The sequence below is a fragment of the Delphinus delphis genome, chromosome 17 (genome assembly GCF_949987515.2).
Source record: "Delphinus delphis chromosome 17, mDelDel1.2, whole genome shotgun sequence".
Classification (NCBI taxonomy): domain Eukaryota; kingdom Metazoa; phylum Chordata; class Mammalia; order Artiodactyla; family Delphinidae; genus Delphinus; species Delphinus delphis.
In genome coordinates this window covers 52,817,150-52,838,489 of record NC_082699.1, presented here as the reverse complement: position 1 = coordinate 52,838,489, position 21,340 = coordinate 52,817,150, and the positions used below count along the sequence as shown (strand labels likewise).

The following is a 21,340-nucleotide window of genomic DNA, read 5'->3' as shown; positions in this document are numbered from 1 at the left end:
AGAGAATGGGACTGCTCACAGGTTTCAGGTTGAAAAGCCTCCCACAGCTCCCTAGGCAAGAAGTTTGGCAGTGGTGCTGAAAAACTACAAAGACATATTCCCCAATATTTATCATATGATTTGTATTCTGCAGTCATTTCCAGTTTCAATGGCTACAGTGGAAAGGAACGGATGAAGTAAGGTTACAGGAATAGAATGCTTGAGACAGGGCTTGAGTGTCTAATGCACATTTCTATGGAAGGCCCAGTGCCAGGAGTATGTAACTGCAGACGTGCTGTCAAACTTTTCTTATTAAAACTCACCAGAACAAACAAATTAGCCTTTGGCAAAAGACCATCAGAAAACCTCAGTTTTGAAGGAGAACCGTCTTCCTTCTGACAAAAAAGAAACAGCATTTTGTGCTCAGACCCCCTCTGCAAATCACCATTATCTCTGCCTATGTTTGTAAAGTATGGACAAGTGACTAGTCTGCAGTAAAGTGTAATAATAGAGCAAAATAAAATGAAGTGAGTACATTTCCTACCATTAAGTGTTGTTGTGTGTCCATTTAGTTTGTAATGTTTATAGAAATAGCAGCACTCTGTAGAAAAGGAATTCAAGGGATTCAACCAAGGGGGAAAAAAAGACTTGCTTGATTTTCACTTGACCGTATTTCTTAATTATAAAGAAAAAAATACAGCATATGTCATATATTAATAAGTAGCATTCTTTTGTCATGGTTATTTTTCTGTATTTTCATTCTTGCTTTCTTAAAATATAGCTTAAAGATAGAAATTGAAGTATTAATATTAAACAGATCATGTCATTATCCTGTAAGTGTTAAAATGATCATATTTTATTTTGTTATTTAAAGGTTGCCCAAAAGGATGCAGCATGGCTTAAATATTTGGGTGGAGTTCATCATTCTACCTTTATTCTCCATGGCCATATAACAGTCTAAACCCTACTTAGGACCCTGTGCAAGGGCACAAAATGAAATTAAAAATCACACCTATTACTGCTACCAAGGCAAACTATTTAAATTTCTTAGTTGAGTTCTTGGTACATAGCCAAGAAAGGCTCGGTGAATATTTGTTGAATAAATAAAATCACTTATTTATAAAACGTGTGGAATTCACAGGATAGGATTTACAGCCATAAAAGTATAACTCTGTAAGGCAATTCTTAAGTGAAATTACAGAAACTGCCTAATTATTATTTTTTTTTAATTTTGCCCCCCCCCCCCGCCTAATTATTATTTGCTTTGGTTCCATTGTATCTAGTGATGAATAATTTTCTTATCTTAAAACAATATTTTTCAGATATCCGTTATTGCATAATTAAAGGCCAAAAATGAAAGCTAGAAAGTTCTTAGGTCTATGTTTATTCTCCATTTGCAATATTTCAATATAGTCCTTTTCTATGGAAATACTTCTGAATTTAGAACTCTGTGGAGAGAAATACTGACATCAGCACAGGCAGGAAAAAAATAGTAATTTATATACAAAAAAAACCCCAGTTGTTTACCATGGGAGACGTAAGCACACTGGTCTTAACAAATTCACACTTCTATATTTAGTAACTGGAGCATTAGGAAATCGGCTGCTCTCAAGTGTATTTTAAAAGCTTTTGTAATGTGGAGTTTTCTAATATTCTCTTCCCAAGTAACGATTATATTAAAATCTTGCCGAGTTTCAAAATAGATCTGCTAAAATCTTATATTTATTTGAAAAGGTTGCATTTTACTGAGTTTATTGTAACAATAAAAATATAGCAATGCAACCATATGAATATTTAAAAATACAAACACCACTGTCTTTTTAAAAAAATAAATCCTAATCTAGAATTGTTTTCTGTTTTAATAATAAAAGTCAAATAAGTGGTAGGGGAAAACAAGAGGAAAAACTATAAGAAAGAATCATGGGAGTACATTTGCAAAGAGAATTCTTTGAATTCTCACCTAAGAGAAGTGAGTTCATTAAAATAATGAAGCTAAGCCTAATATTTTATAATAAATAAGATGACATGTATTTTCTATGGCAGAAGCTTTTCAAATTATACCAGTTTGGAACTCATTATTTCACTTGATCACTAAAAAATTCTTTTGAATTGCTCTTCAATTCATATAACAAACCCCAAAGCTAACACAGCTTCTACGTTTACCGTACCTTTCATATGGCTTTATCTTGCCATAATACTATACACCCATATAGTTCCAGCAGAAAGCATTTCAAGACCAGAAATCATTCTCTTCTATTTCACACTCAAGGCTGGAGTAAATTGCATGCCTCTAACAAATCAGATTTTCCAGTGAATAATCTGGGGGGCAATAGGAACGGGATGGTGGTGGTGGGAGGTAGAGGTTTGAGATTGGGAAGTGTTGTAAACAGAAGGAAAACCATTGGTGAAAGTCAAAGTTAGAATGCAACGATTAGATCATGCGAGATCTTGTAAGCCATAAGTTAGCGTATGAACTTTATCTTGAGGGCGATAGTGAGCATAGAAGGGTTTCAGCTGGGGCCAGGGTAGGGGATGATCAGATTTGCACTTTAAAGACATCATTCTGGCTAGGGTTTAAAAATGTACCGAAGGGACAAGTCTGTGCGCAGGGTTAGAAATCCAGGCAGCAAGAAATGGTAGAAAAATGAGCACATTTTAAAGATAATTAAGAGGTAGAACAGGTATGAGTTAGGTTCCATTTTGCTGTAAAGGTGACAGAGAGAGAAGAGTTGACAGTGTCACCCAGCTTCCTGAGTCCGCACGAGGATGGCATTATTAACTTAAGGAACACAGGAAAAAAGATCAGCTTTTAGAGGAAGTATGATGAATTCAATTGGAATATAGTGAGTTTTGATCCCTGAGATATCCACTTGGATTACGGGATAGTTATGGAATAAAGATTTATAGAATTTATGGAAGATCTGCGTATAAACAGTAATTGAAACAATTGAAAAGAAAGATATTACCCAGGGAGGGAAGGTAGGATGAAAACATAAGAAGGTCAGGGCTAGGCTGAGGAACACCAACATTTAAGAAATGGCCTAAAAGGATACTGGGTCAGTGGGAAAACACAGGAGGGCTGTGTCACAGAAGGAAATTTGGTTTCAAAAATGTGGGAGTGTTTATCTATGCCAAAGACTGATGAGAGATCAAGGTTAAGATAAAAACTAGCCATTAGATTTAACCACATGGAAGTAATTTTTACTTTGGGCAAGAGCTGTTTGGTAGAATGGTGGGTACAGGTGCATGAGTGGAGTGGGGTGGGTGAAGGGGCAGGGAATGTGAGACCCAGGAATACAGACTCTTTTTTAGAAGTTCTATGAGGAATTGGGAGAAGCAACTGGGTAGTACTAGACAGGTACAAGAGTTCAGAGAGTAACTTATTTCCTTGGGAAAGGTTTCAGCATGTTTAAATGCTGATGTGAAGTGTCTGATAGAAAAGTAGGTTAAAGTTATCCGAAAAAAGTATAATAGCTAATAATAACAGCTAACACTCACTGAATGCTCAGTATATACTAGGCACTCTTCCAAGTTCTTCATGCTTAGTAACTCCTTTGATGCTCACAGGTAGGTACTGTGATTATTCCATTTTTCAGATAAGGAAATAGAAACCTGGGGAGTTGAAAGGACTAACTGATGGAATAACTTTGCTTAAGAGGTGGAAAAGAGTGGGATCCAAAGCCCAGATAAAGGAACTACCCTTGTACAGAAGAGGGACAACTTCCATTCTACAGGACCGGACATGGAAAGGATGGGATGGAGGAAGGTGAATTTATAGGTTTGGAGGCAGGAGACTGAGAGAATTCTCTTAATAGCTTCTATTTTGTCAGTCAGTCAGGAGAGAAGGGCATCTGCACAGCCTGAGATGAGGTGGTAGGCTGGTAGGTTTGAAATATAAAGAAGGTGTCAAATAGACCCTATAAAGAATAGGAGAGAATTTATGTAAACTAGGGAGCATAAAATGATTGCAGGCAGCCCTGAGACCCCACTGCAGTTAGAAGGCCAGTGCTAGCCATGTCATTCATTTTCAGGGCTGTGTGGTTTCCCCATGCTCAGTTTCAGGCCAGAGGAGAGGTCGTGCTTTTAAGGCTATCCAAGAAGGATCTATAAGTCTTGGTGTTTAGTCAATCATGGTGATCTAGAAGACCTCGGAGGTAAACCAGATGAGATGGGTCAGGGGTAGGGGTAGGGCAGGGGAAGACTAAGGCGTATAGATCCGTTTGACAGGCACTTACTCGAACCTTCTTTAGAAGTAGAGTATAATCATATATAATCATACTTAATTAATCAGGTAGAGAGGGAATGGATGGTGCCCAAAGATAAAAAGTAAAAAAAGTAGACCTTAGTGAAGGGGTATATGGGAACTCTGTGCCTTCTGCTTAGTTTTTCTGTAAACCTAAAACTGCTCCAAAAAAAAATAATAATAATAAAGTCTATTAATTTCAAAAATACACCTTGGAATATATAAGGTAGGGACTATCTGAATATGACTTTACCATATGACTGCATATGACTTATCTTGCTTGTCTACAGTGGCTTGGCAGGTCAAAAGAAGAAAGGAGCTTTGGACTATTGTCTTTTCAGACCACAAAGCACATGCACATTATCCTCTACCCACTGAATATTGATGCTATTCATTGGTGTTCAGTTCTGTGTAACCTTAAACTATGAAAGTTTTCTGAAAGTGCTGAAAGTTTCAATAAAGGCACTACTAAGGTCTGTTCTGAAAACTTTGTTGCAAACCAAAGAAACTACCTGTCAGAAGAGAAATTTACTAATGAGCCAACAGGTGGCAGTATAACATGGTGTTCTTGAATTTTTTAATAATAGAGCTAATTAACAATTAGGGCAGCAGAAGTCTCTCAAAGTGGAAATAAGGTGGAGGGGGAAGGAGGACAAGGTGAGGGAGGGGAAGGGAGCGGAAAGAAGAAGAGAGGAGAGATCAAGAGAAAGGGATTCTGAAGGAGCCAAAATTATAATAGTATCTTTTCATCCCTCAAAATTTATCTCAAAACTCACCCCTGGAAATCTCAAACTCCAGTCTAATTCGGATGCTGGCAAGTCATGACGTTAACACAATGAATAGTGTAACAGCTGATGGCCATACCCATATCTCTATTAATTAGACTGTGAGATACTTGAGGACAGGAAACACTGTTCATCTTTGAAGGCTCTCGAACCAGGGTCTAAGCCAGTGTCTGACTCAGAATAGGAACAAAACAATATCGATGGATGAACGAATGTATGAATGAATGAATGATAGGTATCTGGCCATTTTTCATGCCATCTACTGTAACCTTTTCCATCTACCTTTGGGAAGAAAAGTTCTGTCAACTTCTTTTCTAATGAGAAATCATTTCTCACATTATATCATAAGTCATCTGGGGAAAATTTATTGTTTCCCTTTAAAGACAGTTAAAATAAAAATCTTCAGGATGAGGAGAATGGGAAACAAGCAAGCAGGTAGCAACAGTAGTGGTTGGAATGGTTTGGTCCTGAGGGAGAGAGGATATCTGTTAAGCTCCAACCATGTGCCAGACATAAATGATAGACTTTGCATGTATTCTTGTCTGATCTTAACAACAGTAGTATGAACTGATTACTGTTATTAGGCCCATTTTATATGTGAGAAAATGAGGATCAGAGAAGTTAATTTGCCCAGAGACATTAACTGGTGAGACCTGACCTTTCTTCTTTCCTTCCCTCCTCCCTTCCTTCTTTTTTTTAACTAACATGTACTTATCACCTGCTGAGTCCTAGAGGGGCTAAACAACTTTTCTAAGGTCACGCAGTCAGAAAGAGGCAAAGGAGTCAAATCTGGGCCTTCAGGACTTGAGAATCCATGTCCTTTATTAAACTACATTTTTCCACCACAGATCTCTTGGCAAACTTTGGGAACTTCATCTCACTTTCCTGCTCTCCCTTGAATTAACATCACATTATGGCAAGCCAGACGTTGGGATTTTGAATAGAAAGGGACACAGTTGTTTTTGTACCAACTTCTGAATTGAGGTCATTTCTCCAGTCTGGAATTTGCTAATTCTCCCCCACCGGCAGCTCTTCCTGAAACTTTTGGCCAGTGCAGTTGACACCAGAGACCTGGGAAGCCATCCTTGTGCTCTGAGCTTCCAGCAGCAGCCCGAGCTGTTGGTCAACGAGCTGAGAGCCTCGTATCTCAGATTGGTGCGCAATCAGAAGACAAACAGAAGGTGACTAACTTCATGGGAGAACAGTGGGTATGTGTGCTAGCCATCCAGAAACAGCCAGATGAGATGGCATCAAAGGCCTAAAATGCCATATGTTACTTCGAATCGTATTCTCATTTTAATAGTGCTATTTTGATGCACAGTAGATAAGCCTGAAAGTAAGTACACGAAAATGCTAACAGAAGGAATATGGATAATTGATGTTAGGGCAATGAGATGATGAGTAATATTTTTCTTTTAATTGCCAAAATTTTGACGATGTGGTTTTAGTACCTTTAAAAAGAAAATATTAAAGTTACCTTTTTTTAAAGCATTTTTTCTCTTTGATGAAACAGCATTCTAGAAATAACTAGAAGGGACACATGGGCAGATGAAACAACATAAGCCAGATTCCCAAATTCTGGATTTATCTTCCTACAGATTTTTCTGCTGTGGATTTGAGAGGAGCTACAACTACATAGCAAGGGCTGAGTTTAATCAGTAGGTCACAAGATTTCTGGTAATAAAGGAAAATGGTTCATAGGAATGGCCTAGGAGGTGTAAATAAAGCAGAAACGAGTCTCCTGAGCTCCACAACTGCAGAGGTAATACCTCCACCCGCCACCAGCAGGGCAGCTGCCTGGTGCTTCCAGGTTTCCCCTGGGCTTCTGTAGCTGCCATCATAGCAGTTGGTCCCTAGGGGCGCTCTGCCCCATTTTGCAATACTGCTCTTGTCCTTCCAGTAGACAATCTCAAAATCCTCCTTTCCACCCCAATCGTTTAGCAAAAATAAAGGCAGAATTATTGTTAAAAATTTGAAAACATTTTTACTAGAAAACTGAAGGGAAAAGAAGTGCAAATTCATGGAAATAAATCATATAATGGAGAACAGATTCTTTTATCCTTATGTAACTCAAATCTAGCCACAGATCTGCTTCCTGAGAACCCAGATTATAAATTTTTTTCTGAGCCTAGACTGTGGGATGCTGAATGAATCCCTCAGAGCCTCTAACCTGAGATACCTGTTCTACCCCTGCCAAGTCTGAGGAGAATCTCAGCCTTCACTCCTTATGCCTCTAGGAGGCTAGCTACCCTGCTGGGCTCAGGTAGCTTTCAGAGGCCCTGTCCTTCTCATACCGTCTGGTCCCTTGGTCTCCTGGGAAAGGAAGGTGCTTTTCTCTCAGGTCCAGAATTCAGCCTCTGGATTTAGGCCTCCCTATGTTGACCTTACAGATAACTAACTTCCTTTGCCTTTTCTGTAAGTCTGTAGATCCACACATCTCCCTGTCTTGTCCCATCATTTGAATCATCTCATTAGATAAATGTCAAGGCTTGGTTTCTCCTACCTGGATGGCAACCTTTACACTCATACTTTCCAGAGCATCTTGATTTTAATCATTCCAATCTACTGTCCCAAGAAGTAAACACCGACTTGTCCATCCATCTTTCCCCAGTTTGCTCAATACAGTCACCATACCTGTGTCTTTGGCTGATCTCTTCCCCTGTTCTCACAAATGGACAAAAGGCCACAAACAGCAGACGGCTTTGGGGAGGATTACCTCGTGTCCGCTCCCCATTAGGCAAGCAGAAGACTATATCCTTACCATCCTTCAGAGACCCCAACCCCCAACCTCTACCTCCTCACCTGGACTCTCCCTTCATTCCTGTTCTTCATCTGAGAGAGATCTCTGACTGAAAGCTCATTGGCAGAGCAGAGATAGTTGACACACTCTGAACCCAACAAAGGTTTGAGCCAGCCTTGCCTCAGTTACCCACTCTCCTGTCTGCCTCAGGTACTCTCTGGACCCGCTTCTCAGGGAGTGATCCTGCAGAATTCTACCCATTACAGTTTTACAACATCAAAATCCCTTAACCATATAGTAACAACAACGACACATACAGTGAGAGGAGAGTGGATCACTCACACATGCTCTTACGGGAGAACGGGCAGCTCTCTCCCTGGCAAGAAAAATACGGGTCTCCACCCCACCACAAAAAAAAAATCCCAGGATGCCCCAGAATGCAGTTTCTTTTCTTCATGACGTGTTGTAAGGCACGTCAGCTGCTCCTCGTTGCCGTGAGGATAACCCACCATCGGGTGACTGAGACAGACGGTAGCACTGGCTCGCACGGCTGATAGGATTAGGAGCCGGGGCTTTGTCAGCCCTGACTGAGTCTGCGAGAGACCCCAGCAGACGCAGGTGAGCTGAGAGGAGGCGTGGACACGGGAGACGGGGAGGTATCTTGGTTAAATGGTGCAGACCTTTTCTCTTCGGCAGTGCCTTTGTATTGTCTTTTCTGTGAAGTTTGCAGTCTGGGGGGTTCCTATCAAGAAAAACCTGTCCTTTATGACTTACCTGGTTTCAGGGATTGACAACATGTGCCTCACCGGATTTTTGTGAGGCTCAAATAAGATTATACATGTGAAAGGGCTCTGAAAATATAAAGTTGTGTGCAAACAAAAGGTATGAATCGCTTAATTACAAATTTCACATAGGCAAAGAATCAAATAATTTATCCCAAATTTGGGGCCATAATTACATAAATACATCCCTTTTCTCCCAGCCTACAATACCCTATCTCCCCTGTTCTTCCCAGGTCTGGGCAGGGATATTATTTATAATCTTGAAGGGTTCCAGCCTTCTGAATTATTTATTTTCTAAAAAAAAATCAGCATTACATTCATTTCTAGAGGAAAAACCACAAAATTACAAAACCAGAGAATATTTTAAAGCAGATAAAAGGTGACTATAATATACTGTATTAGATTATATCTCTTTGATGGTGTAATGCAAACGTTATAAGACACTTAATGACGTAAGAAACACTTGAATGAAATTAAAGGCAAGATAGATATTAGCATTTGTAAAACTTGCCTTTTAGAACAGCATAAAAAACAGGCTTGGGTTCCAAAAGTACAGAGCCAAAAGGCGTTTGAACACTAAATCATCAGCCTTTCCCTCAGCAGGTTGCTATGGTGACAACAGGGCTACAGCATTGCCTCTCACTGCCTGCACTTCTGCAGTAAAGGCTTTCACTTAACACATGTTGGATTTTTTTAAGGCACACACCCCATCATCAAATACAAAGAAATATTGGAGGCAGCTTTATCTGAGTCATTTTCTAAACAGACGTTGTGTCTATGTTCTTTATCCTGTACTGATGGGCCCCATAGGGGGTTAGAAAATTCACTCATTCATGCATTCATTCATTTGACTGTTTTATATTGAGTGTCTACTGTGTCAGGACCTGTACTAGGCACTGCCTACATCCCTGGTGAAGACAGACAAATAAGCAGGGGATTCTGATAGAAGATCGTAACAGCTCTCCTGGGGTGAATTAAATACAGGTGTCCTGGAAGTATGTAAGGACTGATCTTCTTGGGGGATCAGGGGACGTTTCCTGGAAGAAGCTGTTTCTAAAATGAAACTTAATGTATCTTTAGGAGTTGAGGGGGATGGGTGGGTGAGGTGCAAGAAACGCTCTAGACAAAGGGACCAGAGTGTGCCACCGTCTAGAGGAAAAAGAGAGCACGGTACCTCCTGAGAACTTCAATTGCTACAGTTCAAGGGGTATCCATTTGTATGTGGAGGGGCAGTGGCAAGGGCGATGGATTGGGGGTGGGTAGGGGTGGTGAGGGAGGGAGGATCCAGAGAAGAGCAGTGTCAAGAAATGAGATGGGAGAGATACACAAAGCCAGATCATGAAAGGCATTTGTGCCACGTTAAGGAGTTTGAATATTACTTGGAGGACAACCAAGAAATCATTAATGAGTTTTAATGAAGAAGCACGGCTCGATTTGGCCTTGTGGAAAAATAGCAAAACTGGCGAGACAGGAATAAGAGGCAAGATTGGAAGCAAGACAACCTTAGTTAGACCGCTCTTGCAATAATCCAGGATATTTGCGGTTTAGGCTCTAAGTAAAGAAAATGCACTCAAACAGAGGCCAGAAGTAATCCGATTCAAGACACTATTTCTAGGGTAGGGTGGAGATCATTCACGCTTTCTGCTATGCGGGGCCACATGAGGGCGAAGAAGTCAAGAATGACTCTGAGGTTCTGACTTGGACACCTCCGTGGAGGGTGTTTTCTGCTGTTAGGCCCCCAGATTTAATTCTCAGGAGGGACCTCAGAAGTACCTTAACAGTTTGACGTTAACAGTTCGAGCCTATCTCACAGTATATGTCCTCAGGCTCATAATTTTGGAAATAATAGACTGTAGGAATCATCCTGGAACATCACTTTCCTGAAGTCCGTATCTGAGACAGCTGTCGGTATACAAGTGTGAATTAATAAGCTCTTCCCACAAAATAAAGAATCGTAAGGTTATCAACTTCACTTAACAAATCTAAGTAGATTGAAAAGACATGAACATGTATGGAATAAAACTTCTTTATGGGTATAGAGGAGGCAAACTGCTTTCACTAATCCTCTGATTTCAGGCTCTCTCTAGACTCCCACTGTACATTCCTAGATTTGAAAGTTGAGGACTCAGAAAAATGCTTTTCGGAGGGCAGACAAATGAGATGGTGGAGGTTCAGATACCATTTTCAAGGATCACAGTCCTTCCGTGTAGAACACTGGGTGTAACGATCGGGCTGTTCCCCATCCACACTGCTACTTAGAATATTCTCCAATTCTGAAATAAAGGGCGTCTAAATTATTATACATGTAGAGTTGCATCATCAGATGAAACTACAGTAATAAGTGTGATAAATCAAGGCCCATGACCCAGACGAAGGATGATCCCTATTCCACTTCCTCAGCTGAACAGGTTTTTGAGCTATTTTGAACAAATCTGTCTGCCTCAAATGCTTTTTCTGTCTGTCACGTAAGAGGATTCAGCAAATATTGACCGGAAGAGCTGGACGTGATTTGACTGCCCTTTGGAAAGTTCTCTTGAATCCGCTGGGTATAGCTGTTTTTTTGTTTTCCTCATCTAATCCTCCTAGCCATCCTTGACGTAGGTATTATTATTATTATCCCTCATTTAACGAGGATAAACTTGAAGTTCAGAGAGGTCAAGAACTTTAGGCACATAGGCACTTCGCTAGAAGGTAGTGGAGTGCTGCCTTGAACTGGTTTTCTGAGTTCAAGTGCGGTGTCCCCAAAGCAGCGTGCCTGGTACTCATTCCCGGGCGTCTGTGGGCCAGAGCTGGAGAAAAAGGCTTTCTCGCCCTCGGCAACCTGGCTTCCCAAGCCCGCGGGAACTGGCCTCTTCGTTCTGTCCCTGCGGTGCTGCGCTGCCACCGCCAGGCCCTTCGGATGCAAATCCCCCAAGGAGAATCGCAGCCTTTGAGATTCCGGAACCCAGATGCTGTGTCAGTCGTGCAGCTTTCGCTTGGCTGGGGTCCGGGTGGAGGGGGACCGCCCCGTCTCTCTCCTGCGAGGTAATTGTGTGGGGAGCTGTAAGTTGACTTAAAACCGAGAGGGCAGGGAGCAGCCGCGAGGCAAAAACTTTCCCTTTCTACAGTTTGGCTCTCAGTGATGTCACAGCTTTTCTGGGTTCTTCTCTGCGACGTGCACCCCCTTCGAACCCGATACCAGGTGCCAAAAAGGGGGTGTTGGGCGTCACCCTGCTGGAGATGCTCCGAGCCTCCGCAAGCCCTCTCCGGGTCGGGCTCGGCAGACAAGGAGGGGCGCGCGGAATTGGTGGGCAGGGCCCGCGGCGAAGTCGGGCGGGCGGGGCGCGCCGAGGCGCCTCCCAAGGGGCAGGCAGGTGAGGGAGGTCGGGGGAGGGGAGCGGGAGCCGCGGTGGCACCACGTGTCCGTCCGGGGCGGGGCGGCCGGGCGTGCCCTCGGGGCCCTGCGCGAGCTGCCGCAGCGGTGGCGGCGCGTCGGCCCCGCAGCAGCCGGCGGCCGCAGAGCGCGCCGGCTCAGCACAGTCTCCTCGCCCCGGTGCCCGCAGGTGCCTCTTCCTGGACGGCGGCAGCGGCGGCGGGAGGAGCCGGCGGGCGGCAGCGCGATGGGACCCCTTCGGGAGACCAAGGTAAGGAGGGCACGTCTTGCGGGCGCGGATGGCAGTGTCCGCGAGCGCCGGGGGGAGAGGAGTGGTGTGCACTGCGGGGAAGGGAGTCAGGTGAGAGCTGGAGGGGTGACGTTTAGAGTTGTGGTAAACGGGGACAAGGAGGTGGTGGGCACGATGAGAAGCCAGGGGACAGTTGCTCAGGTGATGAGACCTGGGAGATGGGCAGGTGATACTGTGTTTGGAGGGTTGGCCCGAGGATTAAAAAGACTGACTCTGAATGGTTAATCCCATCCCCTGAAATTGGAGATTTGGGATCTAGCTCTCAGTCGATGTCCTCTGTGTGTGATGTGGATAAAAAAGGACTTGATGTATTGGGGACTGAGAAATAAGGACTCCAGCATTGGTTCAGGGTCTGCCTTGTGCCGAGCGGAGTGGCTGACGGGTGATACCTGCTGGGTGACTGATGTGCAGAACAAACCCCGAGGCTGGGTGCGGCTTTCTCCCCTGGATAGGGTGGATGCCTGAGCGACCGCGGGACTTAACCCGCGGCTGGGGCTTTCCCTTCAATTCTGCACTGTGAGGGCCTCCCAGAGGTGTTTACTTTGGCAGCGACCCTTCCTGGTAAGCCGCGTGGAAATGAGCAGGAGGTCATATTTCCAAATAGTGTTCGTTACCTAATCCAAAGCCCTTTTTCAATTGCAGAGGTTGGAGTGAGCAGTGGGTTTTTTTGCGAAGAGCTCCTCCTAGGAGTCCATTTTAATATGGAAGGGTGGTGGTGACCCCGAAAAGCACTGGACAGACTGCAGGCCCGTTCTGCTTCTAGATGATGTGCAGCAGTTTGGCTAAGCATCTTTGCCTCTTTTAGCCTCAGTTTCCTCATCTGTAAATAGGGACACAAATTAGCGTCCTCCCTATGGCCTCGGTTGTAAAGATTAAACAAGATAATGGTTGGGAAAGCACTTTAAAAATTGAAAAATATCGCTAAAATGCTGCTTTTTAGGCATTTTTAAAGCCAAGGAAGGCACGGCCCTCTGCATTTAATTCTGTGTTTTGAAGGAGAGAGAGAGAAAAATCTCTTCCTATGGGTGACCTGTAAGGAAAACAAAAGCTAAACGTGATGTAAAAGGTGGAGCCATCTTACTGGGTATTGGATTTTTGTTTGCTTTTCTGTTGGCAACAAGCCTTGTGTACCAGGATATTAATGAATAATTAAAATCCTGGCCGGAAGAGAGGGGATTTGAAAGATCAGGCTGCATGATCTATCAGGAAAGACTTGTTTCAGGTATAGGGGTCTACTTTGTGAGGAGACAGGAAAACAGAAGTGAAAGTATCACAGCTAATTCAGAGAAAGCAAAATGGAAGTCTGGAGGAAATCAAGTAATAACCAGAGTGTGCTGTGAGTTATGAAGAGCCTTTGAGAGAGTGGAAAGCTTAAATGTGATAGGAAAAGCCAGAATGAGAAGGTGAGTTAGGAGCTGCCTGAGAGAACGGAATAGCCTTTCTGCTAGCGGCTGGAAGTGTGCGTGTGTGCGTGTGTGTGTGTAAGTACATCCGTGCTGGAGTGTGTGCTCTTCAGTAAATTAGAAAGCTTAGCTGAGTAGAAGAGTTCTGGAGTTCATTTTAGCTACTGAAACAAGGACTACTCTGTGAAGATTCAATATTCAGAAATGTGGCTTCTTAGAAACTGAGCTCAGAAGCAGACTGGAGTTCAGAGGGGGCAACAAATGTTCTTTTGTTTTATTTCTGATGTCCAATTTGGAGAAGGAGCAGAGAGTGCAGCATCATGAGAAGGAGATTTCCCGGAGCCGGATTCCCCGTTTGATTCTTCGGCCCCATCTGCCTCGGCAACAGCACCAAGTGTCCCCAGCGTCTGAGTCTCCCTTCTCGGAGGAAGAGAGCAGAGAGTTCAACCCCAGCAGCTCTGGGCGCTCAGCAAGGACCATTAGCAACAGCTTCTGCTCAGGTACAGCACCCGCGGGAATGAAGGCAGGAAGTGTGTACATTGCCTGGCATTTTAAATGCATCTGGAGAGGGCCCCTTAGAGTCTAGGACTGGACGTTAGTTATTAGGATGAATGATACGAGCTTGCATCTTTTTGGCTGTTTTGACCTACGAACACAGCATTTTCAAATGGTTCAGCCTAATGAAATTTCATACCTGTTTTTGTATGTTATTCTAGTTGATAATTTACTTTGTGAAATCTAACTCCTTGCTTCTATGACTGTTTGTAAAATGTATTCCTCCATTAAATCTGGAAAAAGTAGCTTACATTTTATACTAGCAATCTTTGTAAGCCTGTGTACTTCTGTTAATGGAATCCTCAAAGATAAAGCAACTCCTAATGAATGAGGTCAGGATCAAGGTGGTTTATTTCCCAGGACCAGCCTGACCTTGTATTTTAGAGGGAAAGAGCACAGGCTTTGTAACCTTACAGGCCTGGGCCGGAATCCCTGGCCTTTCTACCCTTACAAGCTGTGTGACCCTGCGCAAGTCGCTTAATCTCCTTAAGCCTCAGTTGTTACATCCATAAAATGGGATGATAATACCTACCTTGTAGAGTAGCCGAGAGGTTGAGAGAGACCACGTACCTAAGTATATTCCTAGTGCAGGTCCTGGCCTGTAGATGTGCTTAATAAACGATGTTCCTTAATACAAAGAACATATGTCAGTTTCGATACATGTTTGAGGAGGTTTCCTTAGAGTTGTGAGTATATTTGGTAAAGGCATAAATCTCTTCCTGAAGGTGCCACCGTTACCTGTTGACAGAGCCTATTATACAAATTGAAGCACGTGACTTAGAAGGACTTGTATTCTTTGAAAAGTATTAGGAATTTGGGTAAAATTTAAAGGAGTGATTGTCTTATGATTCATGAAGAATGTTTCACAGAGGATAAGTTTTAGAATTTATTTAGGAAGAATGTAATTTGAAGGTTAACACATGCATGAAAAGGGACATATGAATCAAGGTGCTACGATTAATGCCCTAATTTAGCGGGACACAATACTCCATTGTATTTAGTATTGGTGATGACATTTGCAGGGATTTTAAAAGTGTAGCTTTAGATTTGTTATATACTTTCACAAAATAATTCCACCCGATGCATAAGTTGTATATTAGAAACACTGTGCCGCTTATTTTTATATTTTTTTCTCTACAAGGCTTCAGATTCTCTACTTGGTTTTGAAAAAATTCTATCGAAGTATTTTATTTTAAAACGTGTTGCTGAATCCAGTGTAAAATGGAAACCCACTGATGGTTTGCTTGACACTCTCCCAGGAAGAAAGAGAAAGGAAAACTGCTGGAGCGGATTCGAAAAACCCAGAGTCGTATTTGCAGAATGTAATGCTGTTTACTTTCACTCCGTTTTGGAGTTCAGGAATCACTCTGGTTGAATGTGGATGAACCCAGGGGCATATCATTTCACACTGACATGGCTTTGTTTACATAACTCAATTCCACATTTATTCCTGAAATTCTCTCCACATAATCATTCTCTCTCTGACTGACTTCACGGTGAGCAGTGTTACCAGCAAAAAAGAAAAAGTTGGTCAAAACAAAAGAAAAATCCCCAAATAGATCTTAGAAAATATATTTGGCAAACAAATAAAATTGTTAATTTTGGCCATGAATCATTCTTTCCAAGACCCCTTTCCTGGATCAACCCTCCTTCCCAGGAGACCTGTCTCCCACCAAGGCCATAATGCTGTCCATGAAAATTGAAAGTAGATATTGATCCTTCTGCCATTAACTAGTTGAGAATTGAGTGGCAGAAGCACCTAATGATGGGTGTCTATAAACCTACCTTTCGATCTTGAGCCTTGAATCCTGCCTCCAGATAGGACTCCCTCTGTTCCTGGGTCTCATCTTCCTGCTTGGCTATTCCCCAAGGTTTGGGTTGATGCCTTGTCGTTCTTTGCTTTCCTTTCCTAAGAGCCCTGGTAAAGCCCCATGATGGCTTTTGAGTGCTGTGCTGACTAAAATTGACAGGAGCAAGGTCTTTGGGGGGCATGTTAATGATGCTTTAGGAGGTCAGTTGATGGATGGGAAATAAATGGGTTTAGTACTATGGGGAGTACTGAAGCTGCAGGCAATGAGGTAGAGACTGTAAAACACGTCCAACCAGCAGGGGGAAATAGCTGGTTTTAGTCCAGCCACTTCAACACTGAAGCTGCAATACATGTTGGTTATCATGGCAGTTAGATCAGAGACCAAGGTACATGCAAATCTTAAAACTACCATCCTCTGCTAGAGTGAAACTCAGATAATTTAGAGATGTCTGTTGCTGCTGTAACTTCATAACCTTACTGTGATTGTTGTGCATTAGTTTGTTTTCTTTATAAATCATCACATTCATTCATGTGAAAGAGGGCATGAAGAGTTAGAGGGGTTCTTACAATCTGATAGTGAAATTAGAGACGAAGATGTTACTCAAACACAATGCAATTTAATTTGAAAATTACAGTTTTAAAACTGCAAACTGGAGTCTTTCCCTAAATCTGTATCAAAGGCTGTATTAATTGTGAAGAGCATCAAATGTCCTAAGATATTCAGTTTTTAAAAGAAGGATAATGCATTGAGTTTACATAAAGTTAACTTTACTTATTATAAAGGGCTATCCTTTATTTTGAGAGACTGGCTTTCCTATCGTTTGTATTATAACAAAAAAATCCAAACAGTGGTTGGAGTTGTACTTCAGTAAAATAAATGACAACTCTATGTTGAAATGTCCTCCACCCTCACCCTCATGCTTTTCCTTTAATTTTTACTGGTCTGTGAAATTAAAAGCCCGGGCGCTATTTTCAGAGTGACCTGTCTGTTTTTACCTGCTTTTTCCTCCCTCCCTCCACTGCCTTCTTCTCCCTTTCCTTCCCACAGGAGCCTTGAGAGGAACATTTAATGATTTGATATTCTATGTGCTAATTTGTATGTTGTCTCTATCTCATTTCAGAGGGAAGAAGCTGTATGTGACTTTTGCAATTCATTGAGGGCGTGTCCCCAGAGCTTTTCTTTTAATAGCTTCTTATTAGCAGAATTTCTCTGAAGAGATGCATATGTTTTGTGCATTTCATCAGCACATGTCATTTTGCACTTGGACGTCATTCTCCTGTTAAAAGAGTCTATTCCTTACAACTTGTGCTGGGTCTTAGTCACTATGACCTCAGGTGGGCACAGCTAAGCTTATATTGTATTGGAGACCAGGCCCTATTTTGTGTGCATGGCAAGGAAAACATTGTACGTTCTTAATGAATGTTAACTAATGCTTTCTTAGAAAAAAAAAAAGAATACATAAGGAAGTACAGTTACTAGTAAGTTAATAGGAAAAAAAAACAACAACCCTGCTTTCATGTCCTCTCTTTTATTTTTAGTCAGTTTTTTTTTTAACCAATATTTTGGCATCAAATCACCCTATCTTCCTTCCCTCTCACTCCCCCTCCCCATGTTTCCTGTTTTAAGTGCCCAGAGAAGTGATAAAACCCCTATTTGTGATCTGTGTTCTGGGTGTGGCCCATTGAATCTAGGCCTCTGTGCATTTTTCTCCCTGTTTTTTGTTGGTAGTGCATTGTTATGCATGTTTGTCGTTGTGCCACAACTCCAGCCTCTATTAGAAAAGCTAATGACCTGGGCAAGTCTGTCACATACAGCAGTCACCTGACGTGGTTAGCAGCATGACATACATTTCTCTTTGCTCAGATGAGGCAATAATTACCCCTTAGAACTAGAAGGCAGATGGATTGCTGGGTTTTAGGCTAGTTCTCCTTGGGGTGCCTTGTAAACATGGCAGGTGGGGGAAATGATGCATATAGTGCGCTGATGGTTTTATGGGAGACCAGTGATTTCCCTGAGTTATATCCATGTTTCTAATGTGCACGCACATACACAGTCAAGTTTATGACTTAACCCATTAAGAAACATGTACCAGGGCTTCCCTGGTGGTGCAGTGGTTGAGAGTCCGCCTGCTGATGCAGGGGACATGGGTTTGTGCCCGGTCCGGGAAGATCCCACATGCCGCGGAGCGGCTGGGCCCGTGAGCCATGGCCGCTGAGCCTGCGCGTCCGGAGCCTGTGCTCCGCAGCGGGAGAGGCCACAGCAGTGAGAGGCCCGCGTACCACAAAAAAAAAAAAAAAAGAAAGAAACATGTACCAGATCAATCAACTGAAAGACAGAATCCAAGATTCTTCGCAGTCTAATCCTGAGTAGGGTGTTTGCAGAAAGTACTTTGGTGGTTACAGTGGCGGAGGAGGAATCCTTCTTTGAGTGCCAGTGACCTAGAGGTAATCATTGTTGCTGTTTGTGGGAAGAACAATTACAGCAAATTATAACCTGACTGGTGCCCTGCCGCGGCATGATAATGCCTCCAAAAAGTTGCCTGGCCTTGCCAAACAGAAATATTTCTGCTATGCTTTTGTCCAGTTGAGGAAACTTGGCATCTGGATAGAGTAAGCCTTTGAACATAATGATCAGAATTGAGATGAACTGATGGGAGTGAGCTGCAGTACTGAATTACACTATAAGTGAATGACTGCCAACATGCTGGGAAGAAAAAAAACAAAAACCCTAAGAATTTAGTATGAATTTAATGAGCGTGGGACCTAGGCACTGTTGCATAATATATATTTCAAGTGCTTAGCTGCCTCAGTGTCAGAGATAAGTACCCAATGAAATAGGTTACAGATGAAGGGCACACAGACAATGTTTCTTTGAGGATGTGGTAACTGCAATCAGGGGGACAAGAGCAAAATTTTTGACATTTAGTTAAAAAATTACTTAGCAATGGGAACAGTAAAAGATAATCATGTTGGAATTGGACCATGCCTGAGAGCAAATCATGGTACTTAACGTGAAAATCTTTTATGTTGTACAATACTCATGTTTATGACATTGTTTCGCAATTTCCGAGAAATTTTGTTTGTCTGCTTTTGAATCCCCAGGAAAACTTGTTTAAAATGCAGATGACTTGGCACCACCCAAGCCTATTGTCTCAGGATGGGAGGGCCCAGGAATCCGTATCTTGTAGGCTTTCTGGATGACTCTTATGCCTACTGAAGTCTGAGCCTCACGCTTTGTGTTCTGTATGTGTTTGGAGATTTTTGTGTGAGGGATGGGCGGTGTATGCCCCAGTGGCATCCCAAGATGAACAAGGATCAAAGATGGCAGAAGTGGTGGCCAGCCAAGCTGTTTAAACCCATAGCATGAGGCAAGGAAAATGCTTCCACATTCCCTGGGAATTATAGCTTCTCACTCTATATTTACAATTCCTATGTCATTAGTCTTAGCAATAATATTATTTATGTCTACATAATGGGTTTAGCTTGTGTTCAAGTGGTAGAAAAGCAAAAGGGAGGAGAAAGCATTTCCTTCCTTTATTTTCCTATGGAATCCTCTCCCTGGATTTACTATCTCTAGCCATACTTTTTTTTTTTTTTTTTTTTTTTTTTTGGCAGTACGCGGGCCTCTTACTGTTGTGGCCCCTCCCGTTGCGGAGCACAGGCTCCGGACACACAGGCTCAGCGGCCATGGCTCACGGGCCCAGCCGCTCCGTGGCATGTGGGATCTTCCCGGACCGGGGCACGAACCCGTGTCCCCTGCATCAGCAGGCGGACTCTCAACCACTGCGCCACCAGGAAAGCCCTAGCCATACTTTTAATTCTTTTTCATTTACTTACTTTGGTATTAGGATTATCTGGGGTACACTGAAAGCAGGTGTACTGGGTACAACATGAATGTACCCTGAACACCCAGTAGGTATACTGAGAGAGATGGAAAAAAGAGAAACTGAGGCCTGGGAGTAGCAGGACATTGAGCTTCTTGCAAATGTCCACAAAAATGTATTACCCAGTTAAGCATCTATTCAGTGCCTGCTAAGGATCAGGCTGAGGCTACAAAGATGAATAAAACACAGGGACTGGAAAAATCAATTATTTTACTGCCTTAACCCTGACACCAAAATAAATGGGATGCCACATCTTTGGATGCGTTTCCCACACAACTGACTTTATCTCACTGACTTTGTGTCTGGTCCCTCTTACCCACACCCACTCCACACATACTCCTTCCTTGTCATTTGAGTTTGTTGCTCCATTTATTATCTGCGTTGGCCTCTCACATTTCATAAGCCCAAGGGTTCAAAGAAGCAGCATTCATTAGTGTGGTGTAGTAGATAAACATGAGCCTTGGCATCAACAGACCTGAGTTAAAAGCATGAAATGAGATTAGAAAGGTGGGCAGGGCCAGGTCAGGGACGGCTTTGTTTGCTGTGTGAAAAACTTGACCCCTGAGATCCAGGGTCTATACAGGAGCTGGACCAGAAACGTAAAGAGTGAGGCCACCTGGATAGATGACAATAGAATTAGAGTCTAGAACTGGACAGTGTGTGCCCCTTCTAACAATATTCAGAATTCTTAAAATTCAGCTTTTTTTTTCCCTCTTACTATCTGGGCCAAATAGCACACATAAGTAGTTGGATACGGCACACGGGCTGCCATTTCGCAATTGCTAAACATCTTTCAGAACCAGTGAAGGGTTTTCAGCAGGGAAGGGTTGTCTGGTTTATGACTAGATTTATAATTTAGAAAAGTCTTTCTAATCACATGTTGGAGAGTGGATAGGAGGAAACAGGGAATGACAGGGAGGAACCTGCCTGTGCTGAAGGCCATTGTGGTGACAGTCTAAGTGAAAAATGATAAAGCAATATGTGTGAGGGTTGGCCCCAGAACATATGTGTCTGAATCACCAATTACAAGTGGAATGGTGTCTACATTTCCACCGGACGAACCCAAATAGAGGAGCAGGACTGGGGAGAGGGATGAGTCTGGTGACTGAGTTCGGATTAGGCTTTGCTGCATTTGAGATGAAGGTCTGGAGCTGTGAAGAGAAGTCAGAGATGCTGGTAGCTGAAGTGAAGGGACTTGGTGATACAGGTTTCCCCACTATCTTAAAGTAGAACATCCTAGGAAACCTTTTGTAAGCAGAAATGGCATAGAGTGAAGAAGCAGTCATCTTAGGACACGTCTTGCTAACGGATGCCCAAAATAAGGTAAAGCACAGACGCAACAGGCACAGTTCAAAGCTCTGGCAGCGTGATGCTGAGATGCCGAGTGTAGTTCCTGGAGGACCAGCTCTGCAGCCACACTCACTGCTCGGGCTGCACGCTACCTCTACAACAGATCGTTACAAAACAGATGCTGAATGCTATTTTCGATATTTGCGT

The 21,340-nt window shown here is 42.8% G+C and overlaps 1 protein-coding gene across 9 annotated transcripts in view; it reads left to right on the top strand.

The window, feature by feature from the left end:
• SYBU (syntabulin) overlaps nucleotides 1-21,340 on the top strand; it is a 112,889-nt gene that overhangs the window by 28,663 nt on the left and 62,886 nt on the right. For 3 of the 9 annotated variants that reach the window (XM_059995080.1, XM_059995078.1, XM_059995082.1), the window contains exons 2-3: nucleotides 12,072-12,152; nucleotides 13,893-14,094. In XM_059995080.1, coding sequence (XP_059851063.1) covers nucleotides 12,129-12,152; nucleotides 13,893-14,094 — 226 coding nt within the window. In that variant the 5' untranslated portion in view covers nucleotides 12,072-12,128. Of the gene's footprint in view, nucleotides 1-8,235; nucleotides 8,366-11,691; nucleotides 11,711-11,856; nucleotides 11,883-11,978; nucleotides 12,153-13,892; nucleotides 14,095-21,340 lie in introns of those variants that run through there. The other 6 variants (XM_059995076.1, XM_059995075.1, XM_059995077.1 and 3 more) reach the window with 5 other exon arrangements.